At 57.8% G+C, this 19,829-nt stretch overlaps 8 protein-coding genes across 27 annotated transcripts; 6 read left to right on the top strand and 2 right to left on the bottom strand.

Annotated features, from left to right (window-relative positions):
• Positions 1-21: 21 nt before the first annotated feature.
• On the top strand, positions 22-144 carry H310_01632 (hypothetical protein; the record flags this gene model as incomplete). The annotated part of the gene is made up of 1 exon (XM_008864810.1): positions 22-144. A coding segment is annotated over one exon (123 nt), but the record flags the coding sequence as incomplete, so codon positions are not given.
• A 309-nt stretch (positions 145-453) lies between these two features.
• On the top strand, positions 454-3,475 carry H310_01631 (hypothetical protein). Of its 19 annotated transcripts, XM_008864800.1 has the most exons (14): positions 454-768; positions 827-865; positions 928-999; positions 1,046-1,195; positions 1,248-1,397; positions 1,484-1,661; positions 1,782-1,876; positions 1,921-2,019; positions 2,067-2,341; positions 2,398-2,488; positions 2,538-2,651; positions 2,699-2,768; positions 2,894-3,063; positions 3,109-3,475. In XM_008864800.1, the coding sequence occupies exons 1-14, from the start codon at positions 634-636 to the stop codon at positions 3,358-3,360; spliced, it is 1,890 nt and encodes a 629-aa protein (XP_008863022.1). In that variant the 5' UTR covers positions 454-633; the 3' UTR covers positions 3,361-3,475. The 19 variants fall into 19 exon arrangements, with proteins under 19 accessions (XP_008863022.1, XP_008863017.1, XP_008863030.1 ...); XM_008864795.1 differs by having other exon boundaries at positions 2,894-3,475; XM_008864808.1 differs by having other exon boundaries at positions 2,538-2,768.
• Positions 3,476-3,600: 125 nt separating this feature from the next.
• On the bottom strand, positions 3,601-4,867 carry H310_01630 (hypothetical protein; the record flags this gene model as incomplete). The annotated part of the gene is made up of 6 exons (XM_008864790.1): positions 3,601-3,705; positions 3,760-3,905; positions 4,043-4,403; positions 4,457-4,555; positions 4,683-4,715; positions 4,766-4,867. 6 exons carry the CDS (start codon positions 4,865-4,867, stop codon positions 3,601-3,603), a joined length of 846 nt encoding a protein of 281 aa, XP_008863012.1.
• Positions 4,868-4,908: 41 nt separating this feature from the next.
• Positions 4,909-8,413, top strand: H310_01629. Of its 2 annotated transcripts, XM_008864788.1 has the most exons (7): positions 4,909-5,232; positions 5,285-5,858; positions 5,913-6,085; positions 6,127-6,663; positions 6,706-6,912; positions 7,026-7,483; positions 7,576-8,413. In XM_008864788.1, exons 1-7 carry the CDS (start codon positions 4,957-4,959, stop codon positions 8,144-8,146), a joined length of 2,796 nt encoding a protein of 931 aa, XP_008863010.1. In that variant the 5' UTR covers positions 4,909-4,956; the 3' UTR covers positions 8,147-8,413. The 2 variants fall into 2 exon arrangements, with proteins under 2 accessions (XP_008863010.1, XP_008863011.1); XM_008864789.1 differs by having other exon boundaries at positions 7,026-8,413.
• A 57-nt stretch (positions 8,414-8,470) lies between these two features.
• H310_01628 (hypothetical protein) lies at positions 8,471-9,774 on the top strand. The gene is made up of 4 exons (XM_008864787.1): positions 8,471-8,852; positions 8,908-9,030; positions 9,076-9,242; positions 9,297-9,774. Exons 1-4 carry the CDS (start codon positions 8,485-8,487, stop codon positions 9,479-9,481), a joined length of 843 nt encoding a protein of 280 aa, XP_008863009.1. The 5' UTR covers positions 8,471-8,484; the 3' UTR covers positions 9,482-9,774.
• Positions 9,775-10,165: 391 nt separating this feature from the next.
• Positions 10,166-12,433, bottom strand: H310_01627 (hypothetical protein). The gene is made up of 3 exons (XM_008864786.1): positions 12,291-12,433; positions 12,017-12,229; positions 10,166-11,957 (listed from the first exon to the last, which is right to left on the bottom strand). Exons 1-3 carry the CDS (start codon positions 12,372-12,374, stop codon positions 11,070-11,072), a joined length of 1,185 nt encoding a protein of 394 aa, XP_008863008.1. The 5' UTR covers positions 12,375-12,433; the 3' UTR covers positions 10,166-11,069.
• A 475-nt stretch (positions 12,434-12,908) lies between these two features.
• Positions 12,909-16,317, top strand: H310_01626 (hypothetical protein). Its single transcript, XM_008864785.1, has 3 exons — positions 12,909-13,752; positions 13,799-13,891; positions 13,975-16,317. Exons 1-3 carry the CDS (start codon positions 12,976-12,978, stop codon positions 15,220-15,222), a joined length of 2,118 nt encoding a protein of 705 aa, XP_008863007.1. The 5' UTR covers positions 12,909-12,975; the 3' UTR covers positions 15,223-16,317.
• Positions 16,318-16,491: 174 nt separating this feature from the next.
• Positions 16,492-19,783, top strand: H310_01625 (hypothetical protein). Its single transcript, XM_008864784.1, has 8 exons — positions 16,492-17,005; positions 17,048-17,717; positions 17,768-17,877; positions 17,952-18,413; positions 18,483-18,693; positions 18,757-18,859; positions 18,909-19,182; positions 19,233-19,783. Exons 1-8 carry the CDS (start codon positions 16,502-16,504, stop codon positions 19,335-19,337), a joined length of 2,439 nt encoding a protein of 812 aa, XP_008863006.1. The 5' UTR covers positions 16,492-16,501; the 3' UTR covers positions 19,338-19,783.
• Positions 19,784-19,829: the final 46 nt, after the last annotated feature.

Raw genomic sequence — 19,829 nt, 5'->3', positions numbered from 1 at the left:
GTGACGGCGCGGTCGCAGGAGGGGTCGCAGTTTTGCCAAGGGTTTGGCGGGATCGGCGGCATCTTGCGATGGCAGGTGGACTTTATGGAGCTCGAGTACAACGGCGAGTCCGACGACGACTTTGACGACGACGACTTCATCTAAACGACGAGACCTCGACGCCGTGTCGCGCTTCCGATCACACGAACCAGGATCAACGGATGAAGTGAGTAGTTCAAGTTGCATGACGTAAAGGTTCGACGTTCATCTAAGGCATAGTGCTGTCACAACAGGAACCTCCGTGTCTGCAGATCCCATGAGATTTTTTGCAATGTACTAGGCAATGTTGTTTATGCCAGTACCTCGACCTCTTTATAGACTCGCTCATAGGTGAAGACAAGCGTACCTATATGCATCTGTCTCTACCTCTACATCGCAATGGCCATTGTGCTGACGAGAAGACTGCATGCTCATCATGTCACCGTCGCCATGCCCTGAAATCGTACGAGTAGATCGTGAGCGGATCGGTACTTTTTCCGCGGCGACTCGCGCCGAACGTCGCCGCCGTGATGTCGCTGAACCAAAGTTTCGGATAATTACCTGGTTATCCGTACAACGGTGGAGTCTGCAAGTGGCACACTCCGTCAGGTTGCCATGAGTTGCAATTGCTCCGATGGCGTCGGCAGTCTGCGCAACAGTCCGTACGACATGATCCCGATGCAGCGAGCTATCGACACGGTTCTGGGTCTTGCCAAACCTCTCCTCAAAACGTCCGTCCCGCTGCAAGAGGTGTGTCTCCCTCGACTCACGGCACCCTGACGCAGTAGTACTCGAACGACTCGTCTAGGCGCTCGGTTCTGTCCTTGCCGAGACTGTCAGGAGCAAGGTGTGATCTGCAAACCTCCATTCAACCCCACATGTGTGTCATCCATTTGTTGGTGCGTCCAGGAACCATTGCCACCGTTTCGTGCGTCCGTGATGGATGGGTACGCGGTTGTGGCAAGCGACGGCGTTGGCGAGGTGCATTTCCATTTCCTTTGACATGACCTGCAGGTTTCCAACATAGTTTCCTATCTTGAGCCGCGTTGCAGCGGGGGACGCCCCAGGTGTCCACGTCACACCCGGTCGTGTGGCGTACGTGACGACGGGGTGTCCCGTGCCCGATGGCGCCGACGCCGTCGTCAAGATCGAGGACACCGAAGCCGTTCTTGGCGAGGTGGGTGCCCTCCCCTCCTTCCACCGTTGTTGACGACTCGGTACTCTTTAAGGACGGAAAGACCGAAGTCGCGGTCAAGATTTTGCACGCCGTACAGAGCGGCACAAGCATCCGACCGATCGGGCACGACATCGCCCAAGGTGAAGTGATCGTAGAAGCGGGCGAAGTTATCACGCCTGCAGTGCTCGGTCTTTTGGCTACGGTGCGCACCCGTCGACTACTCCATGGAGCCTTCTCGAGGCCTTCCTCCATCCGCTGGCCAGTGACCATATACATACACGTGTTTAGGTCGGGATCGCGTCGGTGCCCATTTACAAGATTCCGGTCGTGGGTGTACTGTCCACGGGAAGCGAGCTAGTTGACGCCACCGACGCGGCAGGCATTCGCGGGGGCAAGATCCGCGATAGCAATCGGCCCATGCTGCTCGCGTACATGCAGCAGCTCCACGTCAAAACCGTGGATTTGGGTACGTTGTTGATATGGACGAGGGACGGAATCGCGCGATCGAGTCACGAGCGAGAATGCGGCGTGTCATTCGCTTGCGAACATGAACTGTTGTCGAATGCTGTTTGGCTGGCATGTGTAGGCATTTGCAGCGACTCATGGGACTCCCTCCGTGATCTACTCTTCTCGAAGCTGCCGTCGATCGACGTACTCATCACGAGCGGCGGTGTCAGCATGGTACCCGAAAAGAGGAAAGTTCGTGGTGAATGAAACTTGATCAGGGAGAACATGACCTCGTCAAGCCACTCCTGAAAGAACTTGGCACGGTGCACTTTGGACGGATTCACATGAAGCCAGGGAAACCAACCACCGTCGCCACCGTAAGTAAAAAGCCCATGAACTCCCTGACGAAGTGAACGGCTCCAAGGTCCCGATCGGTGGTGTCGACAAGCTCGTGTTCGCCCTGCCCGGCAACCCTGTGAGCTGCCTCGTTACGTCGTGCTTGCTCGTTCAACCAGCGCTCAAGCGACTTCGTGGCCACACAATTGCCCAGTCGTCCCCCGTCGTATTTCAAGCTCGTCTCCTCCATCCGTTGCCTCTCGACAGGGACCGGCCAGAGTACCATCGTGCCGTCGTGCGGTGGGAAAAGAACGAATGGGTCGCGACGAGCACGGGGGTGCAGGCCAGCAGCCGCTTGCTCAGGTACGTCCCGTCGGTCGATAGTCGACCACTTGTATCATGCCACTCATGACACGCAGCTGCCGCCACGCGAATGCGCTGCTGCACTTGCCCGTGGGGACGCATTTGGCCGCCGAAAGCGTTGTCGAGTGCATTTTTCTGTCCGACATGGTATATGCGCTGTCGCTGGGTGATTCGTGGAGTGTGGAAATCGCATTAGGGCAGTGCTGTGTCCGCGATCGACGTGCCCAAAGTCCAATTGCCTCTTCCAGCTGCATCGGCTCCTGCTGCGCGAATCGTCCAGAGTCTGCCCGTCCGAGCGTGCGTGTTGACGGTGGGCACTTCTTCCCTCATTGCCATGAACTTGACAAAGCGTCCAAGGTGAGTGATTCCGTGTCGCGCGGCGACTCGACGGATCGCAGCGGGCCAGTCATGCAAACCACGTTGACGGGTACGGCACACGTCGTTCTGTTCTTCTCGAGCGCCTTTGCTTGTGCGCAACATTCGACTGGTTTTTGCCGTTGGTCTTTTTTTCCCGTAAACTCTCATGCACCAAATTGTGTGAACCATGCGTAGAAATGCCTGGGTTGGCTGTCGAGATTGTCCAAGCCGCCGTCGTCGCCGACGAAGTCGACGAGATTCAAAACGTTGTGCGGACGTGGTGCGATGTCGCGCATGTGGATCTCATTGTGACGTCTGGAGGAACGGGGTTCAGTCCCCGCGACGTCACTCCGGAAGCCGTCAAGGTATTCCTCTGAGGAAGTGCGTGGAATGACTCGAACGATTGGCAGGTCCTACTTGACCGCGACGCGCCTGGGCTGGTCCACAAGATGCTCCAAGCATCGCTCGACGTGACGCCGATGGCAATCTTGGCCCGGCCCGTCGCGGGCATGCGTGGACACACGTTGGTGTTGACGCTGCCTGGCAAACCCAACGCTGTGGTCGAAACCCTGACGGCGCTCGCGCCGGTCTTGCCCCATGCGCTGCACTTGCTTCAAGACGTGAGCCACCACCACCACAAAGGCAAAAACGCGTTGCAGTAGTAGTTGCACCGACCCCAAATGAATGGCCCGCACGATCGTTGTCGTTGATCCCGTTGGCGCGACTGCGCTGACAAGCGCATCGTCCATGCGTGCACTTGCACGTAGCAGTCGCGATGGCGCGCCGCACATGAAGCCATGGGCGTTGTGAATGTGCTTTGCCTGGATGGATGTGCTGGATGGATTTATCCAATTCGACCCAGCATAGTTCGAGTCCACTCGACGACCACTAGGCGGTGCGCCTTACCGCCGTCGGCCCAACTTGGCTTGGCGATACATGTTGAGTTCGTAAAAGTCCCAGTCGGGGTCGTGCGATGACAGCACTGACGACGACTCGAACAGGGCTATCTGCACACTCCAAAAGTGAGCACACCATGGCATGGCGAGGCTCGGAAACGCTACCTCGTACAAGGCGAGCTGCATGCGGAACGCCGTACTCGGACACATCACGGGCCGCTTGCGTTTGACGTACGCATACGCCTGCACGAGGGGCATCATGCAGTGCTCGAGCAGGTACGCCACCACGACGCACGCGGAGCGGGACACACCTACACAGCACATTGCAATAAAATTCGTTTTGCATCGACAAGCGGCACGGGGACCGCGTGGGCAGTCGGCTTTGAGGCGTCGCCAACTCTCCAAGGCTGTACACCCCCCACAAGGTGGCAGCAAGTTGGAGTCGTACCTGCCACACAATGCACGAGAACGCGTCCGTCGGCGTGCTTGGCGCGATGGATGAACTCGCTCGCGGCCTGGAGGTGCTTGGCGAGTTGCTGCGTCGGGTTGTCGAGGAGGCGGAGGTGGAGGTAATGAAAGTCGTTGGGGAAGTGGATGTCGCACTGGGCCGCGACGTTGCAAACGTGTGTGATGCCGGCTTTGCGGAGACCGGTCAGGTCGCTGGCGGCGTGGTCGTTTCCGAGAAACACAAATGGCAGGATCGTGTCCATCGAGTGCGGCGTCGTGTGGAACCCGAGGAACCGACTGAGCCACGACGACATGGCGTCCAAGAACGATCCGTCCGAGTAGTCGCTTGCTCTCTCCTTGGCCTACAATGGACGACGTGTGGCCGTTTGACGATTCGAAGAGGGCGGCATCGCACCTCCTTCTCCTTTTGCTTGATGCGCAGGTGCCCGCTGCCCTCGGATGAACTGCGGTACAACGGTTTCGGCTTGACCTGCACACGACGGGTGTCGGACGGCTACGACAAGAGTATCAGCATCTACGGTCGTGCTGGTGGAGCGTTTGGCGGAAGGGTCTTCTCGGTGAAGACGGTCGCGGAAGCGACTTTGTGATTTTGCGACGAATCCATCGGATGGGCTCGGTACCTTTGTCGACTTGGAAGATGCGCCGAGTGCTTGCTACAACAACCGCGGCAGTGAGTGGCCTTGCTCCCAAAGAACATGCATACTGGTTCGTCGGTATGGCCCGCCGCCACTTTGCGCGATCTGGATGCGGCATACTTCGGGGGCAGCTTGGCTTTCTTCTTCCCTCCGTCGCTCCATCCCGTCATGATTGCGTTGTGCGCGTATTTTTAGCCAGGTCGTCGTTACTCGGCAACAAGCAAGGTCGCTAGCCCACGTCACATCCACGGGCATATCCATGGCCTCGCAAGGGGATGGACCGAGCAACGAGGTCGAAGGCGATGACTTTGAGGCGCTTCTCCTGGCACCTACCATTCCCGCGCCAGACACAGCGGACGACCACTCTGCCATCGTCCATATCCAGGAAGAAGGCAAGGGCTATGGCCTCAAGGCATACGTGGAAGATTTTGATGGAGTCATCCCGGCGGCCGAGGTTGTCGTCGCTAGCATTCCACTCGAAGTCGTCCAACAGCGCGAACTGGAGCTTGAACAGGCACGGATCAAACGAGCCCAGGTACAGAGTGCGCCGGCGGACGTCGACCAGGCGTGATGGTGGTGGTGTCTAGGACGAAGCCAAGGAGTTCCAAATGCGAGAAACTCTCCTGGCGTACAAGGAACAAAAGGCCCGCGACCGCCTCGCCGAAGCCGCGGCGGAACACACCAAGAAAATGGCGGCCAAGGAGCTCCAGAGCTTACACGTCGTCAAGTTGCAGTCCCAGTCCCTGTGGCACGTCTACCACCAGGCAGAGACTCATTTGAAGAACGTCCTCACCCGGCAGCAAGCGCATGTCGAAAACACATATGGCACGATGTCAGTCGCGCCGACGTCGCACCTGCACGCACAGCGACGATACCGGACCGAGTGGGCCTTTATTCCGCAACCGATTGAGATTCACGTTCATATGCTACGAGCTGTCAAGGACAAGCTCCCTCAAGGGCACTATGTCCTCCTCGCGACGCTGTACGACCGCCTCGGGGGCAGTCCGATCACGTGGAGTGTCGCGGGAGACCGCGGTGTCGGGTCTAGCCTCCCCGGGCTCACAACGCCGCTGAGCCACCGCGGCCACTTCTACAACACCGAGCTTCACGTGGACCAGAACGTGTATGTGGTGTGCCCTCCGCAGCAGGAACTGCGGCCAGGTGCGACGTGGTGTGTGCATTGCAACCTGACTGGGATGGACATTGTCCCTGTAGCGAACGTCGTCCTGTTTGAATTGTACTTGCTCAGCGGCGCCAACGCGACCAAGGACTGCGTCGTCGCGTGGGGCGTGCTGCCTGTGTGCAATGCCGACTTTGACGTGGTCGCCGGGCGGTTCAAAGTGCCCATGATGCGGGGTGACGTCGACCACACGATATCCAAATTCCACGTACGCGTCCGGTGCATCGTCATAATAATGATCCTGGGCAGGAAATGGAGCACATGTGCTTGACAGACTTGTCGTCGTGGCTGTGTAACATGTACGTGATGGTGCGCCACCTGCCACGCGAGCGGCTCGACGCGACGGGGATGCTCGAGCGAGAATACGACGTCGAGGTGGACGTGATGAACCAGCTTCTAAAGCTCGAGAGCACGGACCGACAACTCTTGGCCCAAGGCATTTACGATGAAGCAACGGCCAGACGGCACAACAAGCAATCCAGGCGGCGAAAGCGGCAGCATCTCGTCACAACCTCCACGCCCGTGAGCTTCTCCAACACAGTGTCATGGGGGAAGGAGGCAAGTAAAGCCCAGACTCGGCGGAAAATGCCACGTCACCAGTCCAGCAAAGTCGCTCCCACGAGTGGCGACGACCCGCACGACCCGTTGACGCTGCAAGACGACGTCGATCACGATACCAGGAAGAAACAGGCTGACAAGACTTGGCGCCAGTGGTTCCGACGGCGGTGGCAGCGCCGACCACGTCCGGCATTTTCCAAACCCCATCGTTCTCCATCCAATTCTTCTGTACGTGGTGTTTGTCTTGCTCGCTCTCATGTCCTTTCCCAGGAACGCGATTCCTTATCCAACGGCGACCAACCCACCGACTCCAGCGATGCCCTGGACGAGCTCTTCGCCCCGGCGGACGCCCCGGCGCCAGCACACGCCCAAACGTGGGAAGGTTTTACCTTTGCAACGAATCACTACATCGGGGACGAAGTCGCCAAGCACGTGAGGTTTCAAACCGCGCGCAAACTGCGCTACTTGAAGCAAGAGGTACGACGGATCCTTCTAGCAAAAACGTCAAGGTCGGCACGATGCGAGCCATGGCTTTGTCGTGCACTTTTCCGACGACCCATCCAACGTGTCACTGGTTGTGGTTTGCCTAGCTCTTCGCCGACATGGGGCTCAACAAGGCGGGGACGCTGCAGTTCTGGCTCATGGTAATCTTCTTGTGCATGGCGCTGTGGCTGCGGCTGTACGTGCATTACCTCGGCCAGTGGCTCTACCTCCGCGCCGTAAACGTGCCCGTGTTTGCATTCAGCCCGCAGCTCGTGACAGTCGTGCTCAAGTACACGTGGAATACGGTGCCGACGTCGACGGAGATTGGAGTGATTGCTGTCGGCGTTGTATTCAACGTTCTCACGTTCCTGGGGCTGATGGGGATCGCGTCGGCGAGCCAGCGGTTCCTAGGTGAGTTCCCGGACATTGGGTCCCGCTTCATCGCGTGCTTTGGGCTCGGCACGGTGCTCGATCCTGTCCTCGTCTTTGCGATCGATCTCTTGCATCACAATTACGACTGTGCGTCCCTCGGCACGTGCACCGACCCGTCGTCGTCGTCGTGCAAGTACGTCGCTAGCACTTGTGTTTCGTCGATCGTGTTGGATACATGGGATGGACGTGCCCGTTGCACATGATGGTGGCTCCATGATGGTGTAGGTGCTCGGAAGGCGACGCTTTCAAACTGTACCAGCGCTTCAAGAGCGAGGAAGGAACGGGCGTCGTCGGGGCGGTGCTCACGCTGCTTGTGTACGGTTTCCTCATGGGTGTCGCGGCAGTCGTGTTTTACACGTACTTGCTCCATTTTCACATGAATGGCCGCATGCTCGATGTGTATCGTCGCATTCACGCGCGAGAAGGCATGTACTTTGTCCCGAACGACTTTGAGGTGTCAAATGCGGACGTCACCGTCCTTTGCGACAAGGCTGCGCGGTGGAAGTCCATGACGGGAACGCAGCGCAAGACCGCCGTGTGCGAGTACGAGCTGCGGGACCCACTCGACCCGTCCTTCGTCGAAACGACGGTCCACATCGCGATCTTCAACCTTGAGCTGGACGGATCACGCCAACTCTACCGCCATTTCATCAAGAACCCAGACGGCGAGATCCTCGAAGTGTTTGGCGCGATCTCCGACAGCCTGGGGTCTCAGTACGCTGCCCTCGAGTCGGTGCTCTTTCAGACAGCACCGCCAGATCACGACATACACACGGGCCTGTTCGACTCGATCTAACCTGCTCTAACTCGTTCCCTATGTCGTCTCGAGGACGGGACACACGGTCGGCTGATTCAGCCTGCGGATGACAAGATGTTAGGCTCGCTGAACTGCATGTCAACACAACGGTAGTGACGCATGCCTACGTTGACAGCGGCCAGCGACTTGCTCTAGGACGCATATACAATACTCACTGCCAACGCTTTCGCAGAGGTACCTCGTGGCGTCCATCTACCATCTTCACTCTCCATCCCACCACGTTGCCTGTGATGGTGAAGACTTGACTGATTACATATCCGGACAAACGAGGGTATCCGGATTCCTTTTCAAAAATTTGGCGGGCAGCGACCGCGGCGATGGAGAGATGCTTTTCCCACCGCGACGATGGCGCGGTGGCGTGTGAGAACGTGGACAAGGAAATCCCTATGATCACTTCAGATATTGACATGATGATGTGGCATGGACCCTCCAAGTCTGGGAAAAGTTCCCTCGCCTTTCAGTACGCCTTCGACCTCGTGCGAGCAGCTGCCACCCAACCCATGTCGACCTTGCCGTCAGCGTCCACAGTGAAACTATCCGAGCCGCTGCCGTACGTTATCTTGGTATGCCACGAGAGCATGCGAAACAAACTTGAGCGCTTTGTTCCGATCGATCCGTGCGAGGCTTGTGAAACGCCAAGGAAAAGCGGTGCCGACGCCCAGCATTGGGAACGAGTCCACATCAAGTACGACCCATCGATACCTTGTTCATTATTCCTTGTGCTTTCTCAAAGCGTACAGATACCTTCAGAACGCCTCCCAATTGGGTCATTTTGCGAGCTCGCTGCATGTCCTCGGTGGAAGGCCCATCGCGATGATCGTTGACGACTTCGACCTTTTCTTTCAAGACGATTCTGCCTCCAAGTACGTCTCAAATTCTGTGGAACGCCATATCACTCTTCGATGCAGTGCATCTTTGTATAGATGTGTTGCGCTTCTCAAGGAAACCACAGAGTATATGCATCGAGTGCACGGGATGGGACAGGTAGTCGTGACGTGCACCACGGCAGCCTACACTAAGGACGAGCGACATCGTCTCCGGCGGTGGTTTCCTCTCTTGCTTGAGCTCGTTCCAGGTACACTGTTCCTGCGTCCATCGCCGACAGCAATGTACCGATCGCCGTTTGTAGACTCCCATCCTCACACATTCGCCATGCAAGAAGAACTGCCAGCCCCTCCATTTTCGTCATCCATTGCAATACGGGACTGGGCTGCATACATGCCGCACTTTCCAGTTCCGTATCGTGTGCTCTATCTCTTCGAACCCAACACACGCGGCCAAGACGGCGTGTTTCGGTTTCTCCATGCAGGATAGGAGCGCGGCAGACGCTTGAGCAGCACGATGGCAAGCTTCCTGCCGCGATCACGTTTACGTATCACGTGGAGCTGTTGCCTGCATTCGCCACATACCTTTGGCTTGTTCACGACACTGACCTGGGGAGGGGCCTAGAATGGTGTGACTAAATACAACTGGCGCCTGATGGTCTCCGTTGTGCATAAGCCGAGGTTGCCTTCGTCACATCCGTCGTGCACAGACTGATGTGCGAGCAAAGCTGATGGATCTTGAAAGGGATGATGGGTTTTCCACTTGTCGAGGTCGTCCATAAGGCGACGGTGTCCACACGTCAAGCAGGGGAGACACATCATCATGCATGCAATGCTGGGTGTCTCGTCCATCGGGCAGCCACTGTCACGTCCTTCATGTGCAGAATTGGATGCTGTGCTGCCGAGCGTTCTGCGATGTCTGCAGCGCCGTCCGCCGGCAACCAAGAAGTGGCACCCCACGTCGTCGACCAAGGTAAGGGTACCATTACTTGTTTCTTACATTCCGCATTCTAAACTACATTTTCCCTTGGAAGTATTTCCAAGACGTGTTTTCTGCAGGAGGACAATCCTTGTTTAGGGATATTTCCCGTCCTAGCGGGACAATTTGCCCTATTGTACGCAATGGAGCAGCCTATTTAGGGTATTTATGGAACTAGATGACCAAATACCGAGACTTTCCACTACGTTACGACCAGCGACGCCGTGTCCGATGTGGCGCCGAAGTCGACGATGGCCAACCTTGTGGATGACGCGAATCGATGAAGGCGGGATGTGAAAGCGGACGAAAGCGCGGAGAGAGAGGGAACGCGTGCGCTGTACTATATTCCATGATTGGCGCTGACTGCTTCTCGGAGCAGCACGTTCTGGACGCACGACGACCTTAACGAGCGCCATCTCGACCTGCGGCTCATCCATGCTTCCTTGCCAAGATCCGTTTGATCGACCACCGCGAGTAGTCCTTGAGTGCTCAAAGATTATCGCTTCCTTCGACACCGTCGTGACCGTCCTCTGCGGAACTGCACGCAGGCCAAGCCGTACTTGCGGCTGAACGACCGTGCCACCGACTTTCACCTGTATGTGATCCGATTCTCGTTGCATCCCAATCTCCCCCATCGACCGGTTCATGGCAACCTACGTCGTTTTGAACGCGCTCGTCCTGCGCCTTTTTCTCCATGCATGTCCATCCTTGGAGCTCTCACGCGCGTTCACGTTCCGCAGGATCGAATAGACCTCGACGGCGCTCCTTTGTTCACCCTTTGACATGGCTGAGTTAGGCTCATTCACCGCCCACATGCAGTTGATCCAAGCGTCGCGACAGTCATCACGTCGACGGCGACCACAAACCACCTCGCGGTATGTTGCCCTCGCGGCGCCGCTCTTGGCATGGAAGCGTGTGCATCCGGCCCATCCCCGCCTCGTCCACTGCCCATGCATCCATCGGAATTGTTACAAAATTGATTGCCATTTGGATGGAGGGGGTGTTGTACGCTAATTGAGAGAAAACGCTAACGGTGTGGTAGAAGAGGACCGACGACGACCGCAATGTGGTTGCGCGCCACGATGGGGAGGTACGCGCTTCACGCAATCAGGTCGATCTCGAGCTCGTGGCCGTCCGCCATGTAAAAGTTATCCACTTCCTTGTCAATGTCGTCGTCGTTGAACTCGTAGTCGAACATCCCTTCGAGTTCGGGGTGCTTGGTGTGGTCAAAGATGCACCCTGCCGAGGAAGCCGATGACGACGGCGTCGCGGATGACACCACTGCACCAGGGGGGTCGGAGGGACATGCATGACTGCCGTCCCCAAATACGACGTCGTTGTCGTCTTGGTTGGATGCGGTGGACGAGCACGACGACGAGTGGAGCCTCGTCTGGCCGAGGCAGTAGCTGAGCCCTTCCTGCTCGACGCTAGACGTTCGGACGAGCGTGGGAGGGACCTGATACTGCTGAAGACTCTTGTTGCGCGGGGTCGTAGTCGCAACTGCGTTGCTCGGGTCGCTGTCATGCAGGAGGGCGAAGGTGGGGACGACGCTGGGCATGTCGGCCAACTTGGGCGTCGGCAGGTCAAGAAAGGTTTCAAAGTTGCATCCAAAGTCCATGTCGGGGCCAAAGAGGTGGTCGTTCGGGAGGAGGGCCCCCGTGACCGCCGCATGCGCCTGGTGCGCATGGACGTGGTGGTGGTGGTGGGAATGAGACGAATGGTAATGCGCAGACGGTGTTCCGACGCCGGGAAACCCGCTCCACGTCGAGTCTCCAAGCACATGCTGGTTGTTGGTTTGAATGTGCATGTCTTCGAATGCGTTGCCACAATTGAGCTTGCGTCGTGGCGTGCGTGGCTTGGGGCCGTTGTGAATGTCGAGCGCACCGTTGCGCTTCTTGAGCAGAGGCTTGATCCACTTTTTGGGCGGGATGTCGACGGTGGCCCGGGGCTCCACCTTTACTCCCGAGTACATGTCGTACGCAAGGTTCTGCCGCGTGTCCATGAGACTTGCGAATGCAGGCGGACGATGGAGTGACTGCCTCGTACCTCAGAAGCGAGAAGCATGCACGCATGCTGCTGCTGCAAGAAGTGGTCCTGGTGATGCAGCGACGACGACGATGACGTCGACGACATGGCGAGCGGACTTGCCTCCGTCGCCATGCTCTTCTTCTTGAGGTTGGCAATCCACTGCGCCCGCACGTGGTTGTTGCCGTCACCTCCTTTCTTTCCGTCGGCCGTCGCGGCTTCCATTGCTTTGTTCTATCCATGTGTCGCCAAGACAACGATGAGGTCGTGCGGCCACGTCGTGGCTTGTGTGTACCCGATGCGCGACCGAGATCGGCGACACCAGCACCGGGCCGTGGATGCTCGCGGTGCGGATGTTCGACAGGTTCTTCTTGGACATGGTCGCTTCGTCGGCCAAAGTTGTAATAACGACGTTGAGGTGCCACAACGATGAAAGGCAAAACGCACGATGGCTTCACATCTGACTGGGAAAACCAACGCTGAAACTCCCTCGCGCCGAATTAAATGGCCGACCGTTACCAGGCCACCATACAAACCCCAAGTCCAATACGACCCGACCGAAAAAAAATACGTTGTGGTGGCCGTTTCGCAGTCGTTTCCACTGCCGCCGCGCGCGACGTCGCTGTGCCAGAGCAATGGCGGCTTTCATTTGGTATCTAGAGGACCGTGCAGATGGTGCACTTGTCCATGCTCCGTTCAATGTAGTAGACAGGCGACAAGCATGGAGATTCAAGGCGCCGCATCCGCGATGTCGTGAGACAGGTGACGTTGATGGCTGGACGAGCCGACCCGCCACTCGCACCGACCGACGAGATCTCGCCAACCAGCATGAGAAGACTGATATTGTTCATACGCGTGCCATGCCTTCGAGTGGGCTACATGGAGCAGTTACGCGCAAGTGGTATCACGCGAGCGAAACGCTCCAGAATCCATCCACTCTCAGACTGTTGTCGTCGTGCGCCGAGTGCCATGTTGCCTAGATGACCAAGGGAATGACCTCGGCTCCCTTTCCAGATGCGCATGAACGACGACATTCGTTGCGGATGGCGGCAACGCTCGCCTCCTCGAAAAAGGCGTCCCGTAGACATGTTCCGCACACGTCGCAGCCGTCTCCAGGGCTCCACTCAGCCCACCTCCAACAACTCGTGTCTTTGCGAGAAGCCAACCGGGCTTGCGTCGTCACCTCTCCGAGGTTCACCAAGGATCAGCTACCGACCACCCATCCCCGACGCTACCAAGCACCAACCACACACCAGACCGTCGAATTCCCGTTGTTCAAAATCAATTGCGCCGTCCAACACAACAGCACCCCAATCGAGCGCACCCCCGCGAGCCGCAGTACGCCGTGCATGCCCATACAGTCCCCGACAAATCTCGAGACCAAGGATCGGTTGGCCCATCAACTTCCGACTGCATTGCTGGGCCGACGCCACGTCTTGCCGTCGAAGACAGCGGCGGCGTTTTCGACACCATCCTGCTCCTCGTCCACGACAACGTTGGCGAGATACCGCCGGCTCATCGGTATGTTTGCACGAAAGCTGGCAGCGCAAGTCGTCGCAGTTGCTGTTTCGATCGTGGCCATGAAGCGACATCATGCGGCGCGGGTGGTGCAGCGAGCATGCCGGCGTCATGTTCTCCATCACAGGCATACATGCGCCGCCCTTGTTGTACAGCGGCTGTGGCGCGGTCACATTGGTCGCCTTGCTGCCCAGCGCTTGGTGCGTCAGGTCGCTATTAAATTTCGCGCTGCATTTCAGGTGCGACCATTCGTCTTTTCGAATCGACGTGTGATGACTCATGCAGATTGGACGAGCTGGTCGACTGTGGCGCCGACGGCTTGCATGCCGTGCTTGGCGACGGGAGGCGATGGAGGCGCAGGCTCGTGCGTGTCGAGTGGTAGGGCGCACACTTCGCCTTTGAGTGGAGCCTTTTCCTGTGCTGCAGCGCCGCTAACTGGTCCCTTCTGGCCGATCGTGTAGATCCAAGGCAGCTATCGCCGTCACCGCAATCGTCGGCTCGAGACCCAACGACAACAGCGTCGGCGCTTTGCAGTGTGTGCAGTTCAAGCGTGGTGGAGACGGCGGCGAAGGCTTCAGGTGGCAGCAGCCATGCAGATTCAAGCTTGGGCTCGACGTCGGTCCAGACAAAGGCGAAACAGCGCGTGGGGTCGCATTTGGACGCTGCTCCAAGCAACCTGGCGAATGCACGTGGCAAGAACTAGGTTTGGTGCACTGAAGCTCCACACCATTCAGCTCCAGCGGCGCCACCGTCGGCGGTCGAACCTGCGGGCTGCGCCATCCACAACCCCGCCGAAGCGTGACGAATCAAGGCCCATCATCGCCGAGATCGCAGCACAGCGCATCCACCACGGCAACAACACGACGCCATTCGAGACGGACCACGTGCTGCCAATCCAGACAAATCAAGGAAGCCCACGAGGATGGGAGGTCGAGATATCTGCTGGAACGTCGTCTGCGACATCAGTTTCAGTTGACGATGCGCTCCTTTCACAGCCACATGAGGGCCGACTCAACCACACACACACAACTGCGATCGGTCGTCGTCCGTCGGCGGTGTTGCAAGAGGACCCGGTGCTTGCGCGCCACCCCAACGCTTCATCGTGTGCCGCCCACGACTCATCGCGACAGGCTCAAGTTGCCACGGGGATGTCTCCGCTGGACACCAGCCCCCCCTCTGCTTCATCTTGTTGGACAAGCCACGAAGACAAGTTAGCCCAGCCCTTGGCGTGGGTGCTGTCCGTGCCCACCACCGAGTCGGCACGCCCGACACCGACTCGATTCCTTCCATCGCGTCCAACTGTCGCCGTTCCATCGGTCACTTGCGACATCGACTCGCCTATTCCCTCGAATGATGCGGACGAGAGCCTATATCATCGTCGTGTGCTGTGGTGCTTTGTACAAAATTGGTGGCGACCGCGCCATCGCCGTCGCCACCGCAGTTGTATGACACTGCAAGCGTGGTTTCGCTGCTGCTGGGCGCGTCAGGTAGTTCGCCATCGACGTGCTCAAGCCATTGAAACGCTCCGTGCGTGGATGAAGACCCATGGCCCGCCGCCGGCCGTCGACAGAAACGACGCCATTCCAGTGCATGCACACGTTGACCCTGGCATCTTTCCCATCCATCGATCGGTCCCCGTGGGGTGCCAAGTCAAGCCGTCCGTGTTTGTGTGGACATGGGACCCGTCAAACGATCGCTGGACGACTTAACTGGCATTATAAGTGACCGACCGAGATATCGTCTGTGATATCGTGTAGACATGGCCAGTGCCGAGCTCGGGGGGCACGAACGTCGTCCCGGGGGGAAACTGGAACGATGGAGCTGCGGAGGGACATGCTGGGGCCGGGGGTGCGGCCGATGGTGGTGGTCGCGAGCTGAAAGTCGTGGGAGGGGCAGCAACGGCTGCTAAATACCGCGACGCAACGTCCGAATAGGGTCTTGACAGAGTTGACGCAGGTCGTGTCGAGGTTGCGGTAATTGCGGGTGGAGGAATTGCGGTGGCTACAGCTGGTGCAGTGGATGCGGGTGGTGAAGGGCCATTCAATGACGGGGTTTCTATAGATGAACCGCATGACGCACAGAACTTTGAGCTGGGAGTCGAAAGTGCGGCTCCGCATTGACGGCAGGGACGACTTTGCGAAGACATTTGTGGAGGTGACGGCTGTGCGGTCGTGGGCACCGCAGGTTGAGATGGGCTTTGACCACAGGAGGAACAATGCTTGCGTCGTAGGCTTTCGTGGGCGTCACCGTGACCGCAAGGATGGATGGCATGCTGGTCGAAAGTAGAAGGCGACGAGAACGGTCGACGAGTTCTCCCCACGACTGATTTCTGCGGCGTTTCACGAGGCAAAGCCTTGGGCGCCGACGACCTACTACTTCGCTCCAGTTGGGCTAGTTTCGCGTCGGCCATTGCCCGTTTTGCAGCGGCGATCTCGCGCGCACGCTCTTCGTCGGATTCCTTTTGTGGCTGCTCGCGTCGGAGCTTTTCCTCGGCATCAGATGCGTTCAACCGGTATGGCCGACGACTTGACGATAAAGGCGTTGCAGGAGTTGGCGGAGCTTCTGCAGGGGAAGTGGCCGAAATGAGGCTCCTTCGAGTTGCCGAGCCGCAAGACGGACAGAATTTCGTTGTCGATGATGGCAGGCCGACGCCACACGATGCACACACAGCAGAAGCTGGCAACGGCGAGGTTCCGAGCGATTGTGGTGTGCCACAGCTCATGCAGAATCGACTTTTGGGCGGCAAGGCCTCGGAGCAGTGGAAGCAAACGGAGCTTTGCCGCGGCATTCGTCGTCGAATGCGCGTCCAAGATGGAAGTCGACATGACCCATGTAAACAATTGGGTGTCCAATCAAAGCAACCCATTTGGTTGCTTCAGCCAATCAGTATCTATTATTTGAATTGATTAACCAATCGGTGATGACTACGCGAGTGTTTTGGCCAATGATAGCGTAGGTCATCGTAACAATCGGTCCAACCCCGATCGAATGGAGACACTCTTGGTCGTCCCGCGGGTATCGCTGCCACAACGCCATGACGGAAGCGGCGACTTCCGCTCGGTGATCTATATGGAAGAAGAGGCTCTGCATGGTGATTTCGACGAGGCATGCATGGCATCCATCCATCAAGGTTCCGTGAGCGACTCAAATCACGCCGACTCTCCGATCGCCTTTGGGCAAGTTCACTCCGTTGTCTGCCTACCACACCGCTTGCAGGACGTTGCAGAGGCATATTCGGAGCTCGGGCTTCCTGTTGCATTGGTGTCGTATGGTCTCGCTGTGTCATTGCAACGCTCATTTTCGGATTCATATGTGGCTCCGCGAGCGGACGGCCTGCACGTCAGCGACGAGTACGACTGCTACATCGTCACCATTCGGCCATCCTCGTCAGTCATTCCGGCGGCAACTAACGTCACCCTGCATCTCCCATCGCTTGAATCCTCTCCATTCCCATCCAAGATTGCTCGCGCCATGGAACATGTCGCTGGTCATGTACGTCGTGGAGCGTTATTCAATGTCACGCTGAATTCGTAGCTTCTGAGCGGCACCGTCGTGTGGCATCGCCGCGTGGTGCCTATCACTTGGCGCCACACACTTGAATTCGCACACGTCAGTCTCGATGCGTCGTCACATTCCGCGCTGTCTGTGGTCGACGCAGCTACAGCCGTCACTGTCACGTCCGCCGCGCTGCCTCGACGAGATACTCGTTCGCCTGATAGCTCCGCTCCATTATCTTCTTCTCTCATCGACCACATCTTGCGGCACGTGAGCGTCGGCATGGCGGGCTATACCACCGAAGTACGTCGCATAGTGTCAACCATCGTCCACGCACTGGTTCCTCCGCCACAACTCCCACTTGCGTTGCCGATCGGCATGGTGCTCAGCGGCGTGCCTGGCGTTGGCAAGTCGCATATTCTTCGTCTCGTGCAAGCGTCCTTGAACGACTACCTCCCCACGCGGCTGCATTGCGTCATGCTGTCGGCGCCAGATTTGTTTCATACGCAGGTCGGGCAGTCCGAAGCTCATCTCGCGGGCATATTTGCCGCGGCGATGGAATCCTCGGTCCCTACCTTGGTGTGTATTGAGGACTTGGACGCCATTGCATCTACATCGTCCGGTGTTGCGCTCGACCAGGCGCTGCTTGGCGTGCTCTTGGCATGCTTGGATCAAGCCACGACCAACCAGTCCAAACTTTTCGTTGTCGGTACGACCATCGATGCTCGTGGTGCGACTGTCCTCGTGGGTTCCCTGCAGGTACAACGAACCGCCTGGACGCTCTCGACCCGTCCGTGCGCCGGCGCCTCTCTCATCACGTCGCGCTGCGCCCGCCCAGCGAACTTGATCGGATCGCCATGCTCGAGCTGGTACAGTTTGTACGCTGCTTGCAGCGACGATGCTGTTTGGATGCCAAGGTTTTGCAATTGACATGGCCATGTAGATGAGTCGGCAAAGCACCCCACCGTTGCCGTCCCCGTCGGTGTTGCAACAAGTGGCGGGGCGGACGTCAGGATTTGTCGGCGCAGACTTGCTGCACCTTGTGCGAGAAGCCATGTTGTACTCGATCCATGTCGCAAAGTGTCCTGGTGCCCTCCATGACATGGCTGCATGGCAGCACGGCCTCACCCTCGTACGTCCCTCGAGTATCGTCGAGCACTCGCAGCCGTCGCAAGTGGCACCAATGCCGCCGCTGTACGGCCTCGACAACGTTTGGAAGACGCTGGACGTGGCGCTGTTGCAGCCATTGCAAGACTCGTCGCCGTTCCGTCGCATGGGCATCTTCCCTCCCAAGGGGGTCCTAATCACAGGTCCGTCCGGCGTCGGCAAGTCGCACCTCCTGGCCGTGCTCGGCGCTCACATCCAAAAGCGCGCCACGTGTTTATCGGTCAAGTGCACCGACTTGGTATGTGTGCAGCGGTGTTCATGCACGCTTTGGAATGTGATGTCCATGACCGCGCCGTTGTCTTGCCAGGTCACCAAAGTCGTTGGTGGGACAGAGGCGGCGCTGGCGGCACTGTTCGCAACGGCCCGCGTCGCCGCGCCGTGCGTCTTGCTGTTTGACCAAATCGAGAGCCTCGCGCCGGTGCGCGGCTTCGACACCACCACTGAACAGACTTTTGACCGGGTGTTGAGTTGCTTGCTGACCGAAATGGATGGTTTCCATCAAACTGGTGGCAGCAAAGGTGGGCGTGTTCGGCCGAGACGGTGGATGAACTCAATGGACATGTGCCCATGGATGCTCGTAGACATGCGGCGGTGGACGCACCAAGAATTTATCCAGCAACACGTTGTTGTAGTCGCCACAACGACGACTGCATCTCTGTTGGACTCGTCCATCTTACGCCCAGGGTATGTGTCCACCATCGGTATGACATGAAATCTTCAACGAGGTTGCCAGGCGGTTTGACATGGAGATTGCTCTGGAAATGCCGACAGCAGCGGCTCGTACGGCGGCGCTGACGCATTTGGTGGGCGCGACCCCGATATCGTTGGAATCGTCGCCGTTTGGCACGCTCGATGCGCTCGTGGCGTCGCTCGTGGACCGAACGGAAGGCGCGACAATCGGACAACTGCATGCGGTGTTCCAAGAAGCCGCCATGGCGTCGTTGAGAGAGTCGATTCATGTGGCACACATTCAAGTGGCGACGCTCGAGCGAGCGTGTGACCAAGTGGTACTGCGACAACATGCACTTGTCGAGTTGAACGATGGTGGACTGTATAGGTGGGGACGAGATTTCAGCGGAATGAGGAAGGAGCGGACAACGATGCATTAGTCGAGGCAGTCGAGAAGACGTCGCTAGGTGACACGGACAAAGAAGACGCGTAAAGAAACATACCGTTGTTGAAAGAAATCATGCACTACAACCTATGATCCTGCTTGATACACACACGTCAATCAACCACACGAGATCAGCGACGATGGCTCCGATTCGCCTTTTTGAGCTCTCATCGAGCGACAGACTTTTGACGCGACCATGCTGGAGCAACCATGTGAATTAAAGAATACCATGTCCTCCACATCCTTCTATTGCCCTCGAGCAACTTCACGATGGGCCTTCGCCTGGGTGGAGAGAGTTGGTGACGCCGAGATGCCGTCCACTCAACTCGTTTGTGAGCGCGCCTGTGTCATCTAGACACGTTGTCCACACACATAGAGGCAAATTCTTGTGCCAGCATGCATGAAGACCGACGTCGTGGTTGCACATGGTCACGATCCATCTTCTCCAGATCGATATCGTTTCTTCCTCGCCATCGTTTCCTCCAACTGCTCGCAAGAAGTGGAATGTGGGGTGGCGGAGGATGTCCGGATAAACACACG

The sequence above is a fragment of the Aphanomyces invadans genome, assembly GCF_000520115.1.
Source record: "Aphanomyces invadans strain NJM9701 unplaced genomic scaffold supercont1.2, whole genome shotgun sequence".
In the NCBI taxonomy this organism is placed as follows: Eukaryota; Oomycota; class Saprolegniomycetes; order Saprolegniales; family Verrucalvaceae; genus Aphanomyces; species Aphanomyces invadans.
Note: the sequence above shows the minus strand (reverse complement) of the source record. Positions and strands in the feature narration are given on the sequence as shown.